Raw genomic sequence first — 10,460 nt, forward strand, 5'->3', positions numbered from 1 at the left:
TGGCTGCCAGCTCACCCTCACCTGCCCTGCTGCACTCACCTGTGCTCGCACAGCTCGGCGAGGCAGCCGTCCTGGGGTCTCACACAGCCCATGGGAGCAGCGAGGATGCCCTGCCAGGTGCCCTCCAAGGAAACCCCCCTGGAGCCTCTGGGGACCGTCAGCAGGGCCTGTGGCACACAGATGCGTGGGAGAACACACCGTGAGCACCACCAGAGGCACACAGCAACTGCAGAGAGCAGAGCGCAGCACAGGGATGGCAAGGGTCAGGCTGGCTGCTCCAGGGCAGCCGTGCTTGGGCGACCTGCAGACCTCCTGCCATGAGCAAGGAAAGCGTGGGCAGGGCCCGCCTGGATTTCTGCAGAGAACATCCTTGCTCTGTGTCCCAGAAGATGCCCACAGGCTCTCTTGTCAGAAGCGAAGAGGCTCAGGCAGCTGCTCCTGGATAGCCTGGAAGAAACAATGCCCAGAAGGGGTCTCACTGCCGTACACCAGAGGGGAATGCACACACACAGAGCTGCATCCTTCCAGCAGTGCTGCGTGACAGGGAAAGACCCAACAGGCACAGAGCTAAGGCTCTGAACCCAGGGAAGCCTGTGAGGGTTGTTGAGCACCAGCACAGGCTGCCCAGGAAGGCCGTGGAGTCTCTGCCCTTGGAGGCATTAAACAAATGGTGGCAGGGTGTTCCTGGGTGATCAGGAGGCTTGGACTGGATGACCTCCAGAGATCCCCTCCAGCCTCAGCCAGACTGTGTTGTTGTGGAGGCGTCCTAAGCTTGCCTGGAAACCAAGAAGTGTCTTTGTGCTTTGAAATTTCACAAGATTCTAGCCTGTGAAACTAACCAGGAATTACTACAAAGTCAAACTTGGTCACACCTGAGGGAAGCTTCTCCTTGGGCTCAGCTTCCTCTCAGCCCCGTTAAATCCTGCCTGGGTGGCTGGAAGCAGTGTGGTGGTTCAGTGTGCTGTTCCTCCATTGGCTGCACCGACAGGAGATCACAAAGCACGGCCAGGGACCCTACGGTGCTGCCTCTGTCCGGAGCAGCCACCCGCGCCAGGGCGGTCCCCGGAGGTGCTGCGGACTGGGGGCAGGCAGGGGACCGGGCCGGGGGTCAGGAGATGTGGGGTGACAGGGTGTGTGGGGCTGTGAGCTGTGGGATGATGTGAGAGGACGGGGGGTGCAGGTGTGAGGGTGTGTGGGGTGACATGAAGGGGTGAGGGGTGGGCAAGAGCAGGGTGGTGTGGGGTGTGTGGGGTCTGAGGGATGTGTGGGGGACGAGGAAGGTGAGGGGTGTGAGAGGTGTGTTGGGTGTGAAGGATATTTGGCATGGGAGAGGTTTCAAGGCGTCTGAGGGGTGTGTGGAGTATGTGGGGTGTGTGGGTGCCAGGACAGTGAAGGGTGTGAGGGGGTTTGGGAAGTATGAGGTCTGAGGGCTGTGTGAGGTGAGAGGGGTATCTGGGGTATGAAGGATATTTGGGGTGTGAGGGGTATCTGGGGTGTCCGGGGTGTTCAGGTGTGGATGTGGGGGGGCTGAGGGGCAGCAGGTGCGGGCAGCCGTGGGGTGCTAAGGGTGTGAGGGGGCACAGCCGGGTGTGAGGGGCTGTGGGTCCGACTCTGGGGCAGGGGGACAGCCGGGTGTGAGGGGGCACAGCCGGGTGTGAGGGGCTGTGGGGCCGGCTCTGGGGCTGGGGCACAGCCGGGTGTGAGGGGGCACAGCCGGGTGTGAGGGGCTGTGGGTCCGACTCTGGGGCAGAGGGACAGCCGGGTGTGAGGGGCTGTGGGTCCGACTCTGGGGCAGGGGGACAGCCGGGTGTGAGGGGCTGTGGGTCCGACTCTGGGGCAGGGGGACAGCCGGGTGTGAGGGGGAACAGCCGGGTGTGAGGGGCTGAGGGTCCGGCTCTGGGGCTGGGGCACAGCCGGGTGTGAGGGGGCACAGCCGGGTGTGAGGGGCTGTGGGTCCGACTCTGGGGCAGGGGCACAGCCGGGTGTGAGGGGGCACAGCTGGGTGTGAGGGGCTGAGGGTCCGGCTCTGGGGCTGGGGCACAGCCGGGTGTGAGGGGGCACAGCCGGGTGTGAGGGGCTGTGGGTCCGACTCTGGGGCAGGGGCACAGCCGGGTGTGAGGGGGCACAGCCGGGTGTGAGGGGCTGTGGGGCCGGCTCTGGGGCTGGGCAGGCAGCGGCCGTGGGGCACAGGGCGGGCCCGCGGGGGTGGGCCCGGGGGTGGGGGCTGCGCGGGGCAGCGGCTGTGGAGGGGCAGCGCAGCCCCGCCGAGGCCGAGGGCGGTGCCGGGGGCGGTGCTCGGTGTCCCGGCGCTGCCGAGTGTCCCGGTGTCGCTGGCGCCGCCGGGAGCGCCAGGAGCGGCGGCTCCGTCCCGTCTGCCCGCCCGCAGCGGAGCCGAGCGCGCAGGGAACGGCGCTGCCGCCTCGCCGCCGACAGCGCGGTAAAGTATTTAAACTAATTCTCGCAGCCTTCTTCTCGTGCTCGTGGTGTCTGCGTGTTGCTGCTGTGCGTGCTTGTCGCTGCCGAGAAGTCTGCGGTCCCTGCTTTTCCCCGGCTCCGCTCAGGGAGCCCTTTAGAGCCGTCGGGTTGCGAGTTGCGGTGGAAACTTTGGTGTGGTGGTGGCGGAGCAGTTTTGGCAGCGTTGGAATGGGAATTTTTGTAAGTCAAAAGTAACTCGTACGTGGTAAATTTAAAGTAGCAAAACAAGTTTTTGCTGCCCTGCCTGAATTTGCCGGGTTTAATGTGTATATGAAGAATCATAAAAATACCGAAGTCCTCGTGGTCTTTGAGTGTGAAAGCTTTTTTCCGAGATGAGAATCAATGACAATTTCACTGGAATGATTCTAGGCTCTCTAAACACAACTGTGAGAGCTTGTTTAACAGTAAGGGTGCTGAGGCTCGGAGGGCAGTGAGGGAAATCTGGCTCTCACATTAAACAGGCGAGGAATAGTTTGCAAGGACTCCTTCATTCCTGTCACGCATTCATGACACTGTTGCCTTCATTTGTTTATTTGTTATAACGTCGATGGGCTCTTTCCCCCTCAGTGCTCTGATTAGACTATTAGATTCAGAACCGGGTTTTCATACTATGAGGTGCCTGGTGCTATTTTGTCTCAAAGTACTTTCCAGGACAATATTGCTGTTTGAAAACAAAGCTAAGCCCTTTCTAAACAGCACAGTGCAGAAATATTATTTGCACAAGAATAAGAGGAATTTGTGGGTGATTTGACAGACCAGCTCATGATTCAGTGTCACACACTGAGTTCCCTAAGTTCCTCATTCCTCAAACTGCTTTAAAGCTTGAAGCTGCTTTCAAAGTTTACCTCCACAGGTGAGAGGCACCTGTGTCAGTCTGGATAGCTCAGGAACTCATGGAGTGCCTCTGACACGGCAGTTAATTAAATTTAGGAAGGCTGTATAGTCCCAATCTGCAATGAATTATCCAATGAATTACTATTTTGGGGAATCTGCTTGGCCGGCAGTCTTCCATTTCCAAAAAGCCAGCTGTGGGGTTTTTGGAGCAGGTTGTAGCCAGTCCAGGTGTGATATGATTAACAGATGAAGCTGTGGCTGTCACCCAGCCCTCGGGAGTGTGTTCTGCATTGTGTTGTTCCAGTTGTGAACCTGCAGCACTTTCTTTTGATGGCAGAGTATCTGATTCTGAAGAATTTGTGTGTTTCTCTTCCCCATTTCATGAGTCTTCTCTTCACTTTTCTCTGCACAGAAACATCTCAGGCTTTCTCCAGGCAAGCTCATACCTGCCAACCCCATTTACTCTAACTTTCCAACTTCAGCTGTTGTCTTAGGTCAGCCTTCCCCGCCTCAGACCTGGTGAAGTCGGCAGAAACAGCGAATTTTCAGCAACAGGAGGGGTTAGAGGAGATGCCACAGAAGCAGCCTCACCTTCAGCCCTGACCTGCTGCACCACTTCAGGTAGCATCATTCTCTCTCCATGCCTGTTTAATATTTAATGTTCTTCTGGCCATACAAGGGATTTCTACAGATGGAAAGGCTTGTGTAATAAAAGCTATATGTGGTCACTTAAGTAAAGTGAGCAGTTAAGTATCAGAGGAGCTTTAGATAAATAGGAAAGAAATGTAAAATCACCAACAACTTCCAGGTGGGTCAAAACCTAGGGGAGAACACAACCAGAATTCCAACATGTGTGTTATCTACCAGGTATTTCTCTGCAGTTTCCTTCTGGAAATCTAAAAGCACAAATTGATTTGATACATTTATAAAAGACTTTACAATAATCATGAATACATTACTTGTCAAAAGTACACATGAAAATCATAATAATGATTTGCACTTCAATGAAAGCTGAAATAGACAGTACTGAGTCCTGTACTTTTATTATAATGGAGTGAATCCCTAAAGTAATTTCGATGCAATTACCTTTTAAAAATGTTTTATCAAGATAGAGGGGTGAAAAAAACAAGCCACCAGTCAAAGTCAGATTTCCTCCCCAGATTTCCAGGGAGTAAATCTGACTCTCATTTTTTTAGCTCGTTGGACTTTTGGAACAAAGTATATTGAGATTGTCCTTCGATTTTGGTATTCACAGTAAAACAGAATTAAATTACTGCTTTTCAGTAAATCACCATTACTAGTGTTTTCAGTGGTGAATAAAAATGATTAATTAATTGCCTTTACAGTTAAACCAGTTAAACATTTTTATTTCTCTAGAAAGACATTTTAAATAAATTCATGTAATAATTTAATGCATATCTAATCTTGTATTGGAGTAATATTGCTCTGCCAATTATTAAAGACTGATTTTTTTTTTCTCTCTCTAAAGGTTTTTCCTAGGCACAGGTAAACAAGCACATACAAGACAAAGAAGTTTAGGTTGCGTGTCTGGAGGTATACATTCTTATATGACTGTGTATTGTTATTTACGAATGTATGTTATTTATGCTTAATGTTATTTAAACCCTTAATTTTTTGTGTGAAACCTCCTGATTCTCTTTGATGTTGTCAAATGTTTCTTTTGTTGTAGAGCTGATACTGTCTACTCAGGCAGAGGACTGTGTAAAGGACAGTCAAAAAGTAAGAAGGTGACAGCCATGCTTTAATCTTATACAAACACTGTAATTATATTGAAGGGGGTTTTTTTAAGTTTTCAACACATTTGTTGTAAGTCTAAAGTCCTACTTCTTTTTTTCACACAATTGAAAAATTGGGCGTTTCCAGGCGCAATTAGCGCAGTTAAACCCTCTGTCATTTTCCCCCCGTTTCCTCCTCCTTCCCCCGGGTTCCGTGTGCTGTGTGCCGGGCAGGGCAGGGCCATGGAGGCAGCGGACGTGCCGCCCGAGGGCTACTCGCTCATCAAGGCCGTGTACCAGCGGCGGCTGCGGCTGACGCGGCTGCTCATCGACGGCGGCGCCTACGTCAACGAGAGCAACAGCCGCGGCGAGACCCCGCTCATGGTGGCCTGCATGACCCCGCACGCCGACCTGCAGAGCGCCAGCAAGGCCAGGATGGTCAAGTACCTGCTGGACAACAAGGCCGACCCCAACATCCAGGACAAGTCGGGCAAGACGGCCCTGATGCACGCCTGCCTGGAGAAGGCAGGCCCCGAGGTGGTGTCGCTGCTGCTGCTGAGCGGCGCCGACCCCAGCCTGCCGGACCACTCCAACCGCTCGGCGCTGGTGTACGCCATCAACGCCGCCGACAGGGACACCCTGGAGCTGCTGCTGAAGGCCTGCAAGGCGCGAGGCAAAGAGGTGATCATCATCACCACCGACAAGTCCGCCTCGGGCAGGCAGAAGACAAAGCAGTACCTGAACGTGCCTCCTCCAGACCTCGAGGAGTGCGCTTCTCCAGCCGACTGCACCTCCCCGTCAGAGATAGAGCCAGATGAGGGTCCAGAAGACCCATTCAGCTTTAAAGAGCTCTACGGTGGGCAGCAGGGGGACAGCTCCTCGGAAAGAGTGCCACTGATGACCAAATCCCGCTCCGCGCCAGCACGGTTCAAGCTGACGCAGGTGCTGCAGTGTGATCCGTGGCTAAAGTGCTGCCCAGCAGTGTTCCAGCAGAGGAAACTTGCTTCTCCACAAGAACTCCAGACTATCACTCCCATGGAAGAGCTCTCCTGTAAAGTCGGTGGCCTTGACTTATGCAAGTGTGTCACCTGCAGTCATGAAAGTAGAGACAGGAAGGACACTGCTCAGGTACTGAGAGCCTCTGATCAAACCATGTCAAGGAAAGCACTACGTGACGCAATAAACTATCAGCCTCCTTTTGTTGAAGAGAAACACAACCCCAGCGAGATTCCCATGGGCATGGATGCCAGCTTGGGACAAATCAGCTTGCTTTCAAACCTTGGCAGTATTATCAAGAAAGGAAGTGGAGAAGCAAATTACAACATCTCCGGTTCTCAGTTCGCCAACACTCTAATTCCTGCTGCTGATCCCAAAGGTAGTAAGTCACCAAAAGGAAATAGAGAGATTCTTCCTACGTACCAGACTTTGTTACCAAGTCCAAGAAGAGGTCTGGAGGTGCCTCCTCTTTCTCCAAGAGGCAGAAATCAGGCTCCTCTAGAGGAAGAGGGCTCAGGAGCGTCAGGGCTGGATCAGACGAGGCCAGGTTTTCTGCCTCCACTGAATGTGAGCCCCCGCCCCCCAGCTCCAGAGCTCACTGTCATAAACACAGTGTCTGGAATGATTTCCTATGGACAAACTCACTTAGCCTCCCCGGGATCTGCTTTCCCCAAGGGGACCAAAGAGACGAATCTGATGCGGAGGAGGCCCTACGAGCAGATCACAGTGTGACCAGATTCAACAGTCACTGAATCTTTAACAGGAGAGCAAAGGGGATCTTAATGATATGTAAATATTCACTGCAGTCCTTAACTGTAATGAAAATAGAGCAGGTCTGTGATGTAAAGTAATGTCTGCCTCAGGATTAGCGGTACAGCCCAGAAACTAAATGAAAAGACTTCATTCTAATGAGGCTGTCCTCTGCAGTCTAAGCAGTGTTTATTTTGCTGGTTTTGTAAAGTTTTCAGCTTGCCTGTGACAGACAACCCACAGCAGTCCTTAAGTGTTGCAGTTCTCATTGCAGGTTGTAAATGCTACCCCTCCAGGCTTTCCCCAAGCACACGCCCTTGCTGCACACGGAGCCCCCGGAGCGTTTGGCTGCGCTGCCGGACCCGCACTGCCCGTGTCCAGGCTGTACATACGCACACAGCCCCCCGAGACAGCGGGGCGGAGGCGACGGGCGCCCCGTGTCTCCTGGCCCGCAGCAAAGCCTCGCAGAACGTCGCAGCTGTGACATTGGTGTCGCAGGGCCGGCTGGCCCCGAGCCGGCGGTGGCAGCCCCGGGGCTCTGCAGCCCTGCCCGGGGTGTGCCACACGCCAGCCCCGCTCAGGCTGGCCCGGGCACCGCGGCCGCAGCCTCTGGAATGCGCTCCAGAGGGATTTATTTTATTCCGGAAAGCGAGAAAATCGCTTTTCTTTGGGAGAAGCGAGGGTGCAGGGGGGCAGAGCCTGCACCTGGAACAGGCTCTGTAGCCTCCCGCAGTTGTGGAGCCCCCAAAAGGAGAGCTGGGGCCATGTGCCCCCAGTGACAGCGCTCCTCACCGGGTACGGACACCGGGACCCACCGGAGTGCAGGGCGCTGCACACGCACCCGCTCTGGGGAGCAGCGAGGAGCGCTGTCCCCCTGCTCACACAGACCCGAAACAGAAAACCCAACAGCTCCAGGGACGGCGAGGCCCTGGCACGGCTTCCCCAGAGGAGCTGTGGCTGCCCCGTCCCTGGGAGTGTTCCAGGGGCTTGGAGCCGCCTGGTCCAGTGGGAGGCGTCCCTGCCGTGGCAGGGGCCTTGCAGCGAGATGGGCTTTCATTTCAGATGGTTTCCAACGCAAAACACTCCGTGATCCTGTGAGTGTGATTGTCAGACTCACCTGGGAGATGGAAACCCACATTCTGCCGAATTTGAAACAGAGGGCTGAATTTCCCACAAGTGGAAAGCAGTCCCTCCGAGCTACTGTGTATTTTTAAGTATCTCTATCTAAAAATCTTTCTTTCCTTTAGTGTCTTGTGATTCCAAGTATCTCCCTTGTCTTTGTGTGCATCCCATAGATGCTGGGATTCTGGTATTGCGTTTAGATCTCATCTTCTAAATTTTGAGAAAAAGTGGATGTGTTCTGTTTTGTTGTAAGTTACAGAAATTAGTTGTGTTGAAATTGTGTCTGTGTAATGTGAAATTCAATATACAGAAATTAGGTATTTATTTCCTGAAAATACTCGGTGGGTATGTTGCAGCTTCAGTCAAAAAGTTCATCAAATCTGACATTGCATAAAAGAAGCCTGTAATGTTATTTAGCTTTGCACTTAGTAGGAGACAATGAAACGGGGATCTTAACCAAAAAACAGTGGTAAGGGGATCTTAAACACAAACCAATTTAAGGAGGATCGGAGACATAAAACAATTAGAAGGGGATCACATTCATAAAAATTTTTAATGGGGATCATCACCATAAAACAATTTAATGGGGATTCTAAACATTAAACCATTTCAAGGGGATTATCAACATATACTCTCTGTAAATTACTTTTTGGGAGTATTTGTTTCCATTCAGGTTCTGCCTTTTCCTTCAGGAAATTTTCCTGGGTCAGGCCCTCTGTACACCAGGTACAAAAAATGATTATGTGGACATATTTTTAAGATACAGAAATTATATGGAACAACATATGTCAGTATTAACTGGGTACAAATTAGTCCCTACACTGATTACACTTTCCTAATGTTTTTATGATAATACAAAAGGAAATGCCAAGTTCTCAACTGTCCATCTCATAGTGAAGTTAAATATTTGAAAGGGAAAATAGATCTTTAAAAAATAAAAATTATTTCTTAGAAGAAATTGCCTATCACCAGGTATGCCAACGGGTAGCTTTGATAAGGGTATAAAGCCCAATTTCTGCTGTTTTGATTTTAAAATTAATTATGTATATGGGACTATGGCTCCCTTCAATAAAACCATAATTTTTCTATTAAATGCTCAGACAATGGAGGGAAGTGGCAAGTGTCTTGAAAAGGGAAGTTTTTTGGTAGTATTACCAGTGTTGTGTGATTAATTGTGATGCAAAGTAGTGTGAAGTGTTGATATTATTGTTTGTGTTACTGTTACAAGTGACCTTCAAAGGAAAAAGCTTTGTTCTCTTGCTGTTGTTATGCTGAATAAATAAAAGTTATTTTTCCCCCTCAGAGGGAACATGGAAATAAGCACATGCTTTTATTCACTACTCAGGAAACGATGAGTCATTGCAAAAGGTACTCATTCAGAAGGGTTTCTCAGGCTGCCTCTGTACAAGAAAATGGGAACAGTTACTTCGATTTAATCCAATACAAGCTAAATTTGTCCAGAGCGCGGTGCGAGAGAGGCTCTCTGCTGCTGCCGGAAGCTTCCTGCGGCTCCACTCGCGGAGAGCAGAGATGCACTTGTGTTGCCTTTGAATCCATGACATTTCCCAATGTTCTTTCAGCGCAGCACGGTCAGCCCGACCCCGAGAGCGCCCGATGCTCAAGCCTGGCTGACAAACAAAAACCTCGCAGCACTGGGAAAGGGGAAACAGCTCGGGTTCCTCCCTTCTCCCCTTTCGTGCCCTCTGCAGAAAGGGCTGCGGAACCGCACCGTGAAAGGAACTTCAGAACAAACAGTGGAGGCTTCACAAAAAGCACTGATTGTATAACAACTCCCATTATAAGAGATTTAAGAGCAGCGAGTCGCTACACAAAAAATGTCGTAAGCTAGCAGTTTTCAAGGTTGTGTTTAAGGCTTCAAAATATCTTTCCCTGCACATTTAATTTGGTTTTGCTTTTAAGGAGTAATTGCTTTGTTGTGATCTTTGTCTTTTACAACTACACAGCAGTTACAAAAGGATATTGCCGTAATTTGATGCAGCTACACAAGAAAAACAGTAAACTAAGTAGACACTAAATTCTCTTTTTTCTCCTCATCAATCCCACGTAATCTCTCTGCATGCCATATACAGCAGAACTAACTACTTTCCCAACTAAAGCAAGGGATTTACAAATTTTCTTACATTTTTACTGTAAAGTACTACTGCCACTGCACTAACTTCAAGGGAATCAGGTTTCATAGTGAAACACCTTAAGAAAGCTGGGGGGAAGTTCAGTGTCAAAAGGATAAAATTCCAGTTGTCATCACTAAATATTCCCATAAAACACCCAGCTGTCAATCCTCTTGCAAAGACAATGCTTCTTTCACTCCTGTACACAAGTTGACCTTTTTTGTGAAAAAGCTTCCCAACACACAGATATATATATACACACATATATATGTATATGTATAAATATGCAAAATTCCCGTTTCTCAGCAGCACCTGTTACCTGAGCCAGGCATCTCCTGGACTGATGACGCAGGCAGCTGCAGAGCTCCTGTTAATCCAGGGGTTTTGTCCCAAAAATTATGTCCAGATAGTGAAAAAT

The 10,460-nt window shown here is 50.6% G+C and overlaps 1 protein-coding gene across 12 annotated transcripts; it reads left to right on the top strand.

Moving 5' to 3' along the window:
- Window positions 1–517: 517 nt before the first annotated feature.
- LOC113460346 (ankyrin repeat domain-containing protein 34B) lies at window positions 518–9,576 on the top strand. Of its 12 annotated transcripts, none has more exons than XM_074532576.1 (5): window positions 518–1,068; window positions 2,465–2,655; window positions 3,792–3,930; window positions 4,799–4,815; window positions 5,000–9,571. In XM_074532576.1, the coding sequence occupies exon 5, from the start codon at window positions 5,289–5,291 to the stop codon at window positions 6,771–6,773; it is 1,485 nt and encodes a 494-aa protein (XP_074388677.1). In that variant the 5' UTR covers window positions 518–1,068; window positions 2,465–2,655; window positions 3,792–3,930; window positions 4,799–4,815; window positions 5,000–5,288; the 3' UTR covers window positions 6,774–9,571. The 12 variants fall into 12 exon arrangements, with proteins under 12 accessions (XP_074388677.1, XP_074388680.1, XP_074388673.1 ...); XM_074532572.1 differs by lacking the exons at window positions 518–1,068; window positions 2,465–2,655 and adding an exon at window positions 2,228–2,437 and having other exon boundaries at window positions 4,799–4,863; window positions 5,000–5,057; window positions 5,280–9,571; XM_074532573.1 differs by lacking the exons at window positions 518–1,068; window positions 2,465–2,655 and adding an exon at window positions 2,228–2,437 and having other exon boundaries at window positions 4,799–4,863; window positions 5,000–5,049; window positions 5,280–9,571.
- The last annotated feature ends 884 nt before the right edge of the window (window positions 9,577–10,460 follow it).

The sequence above is a fragment of the Zonotrichia albicollis genome, chromosome Z, assembly GCF_047830755.1.
Source record: "Zonotrichia albicollis isolate bZonAlb1 chromosome Z, bZonAlb1.hap1, whole genome shotgun sequence".
Taxonomy (NCBI): domain Eukaryota; kingdom Metazoa; phylum Chordata; class Aves; order Passeriformes; family Passerellidae; genus Zonotrichia; species Zonotrichia albicollis.

What these genes read in the sequence shown, in the direction of transcription:
- LOC113460346 (XM_074532569.1), top strand. Translation starts at nt 4,972, where the DNA reads ATGTTGTCAAATGTTTCTTTTGTTGTAGAGCTGATACTGTCTACTCAG. An exon ending in GTGTAAAGGACAGTCAAAAA is followed by an intron (nt 5,050 to 5,279) that starts GTAAGAAGGTGA and finishes TGTGCCGGGCAG; the next exon opens with GGCAGGGCCATGGAGGCAGC.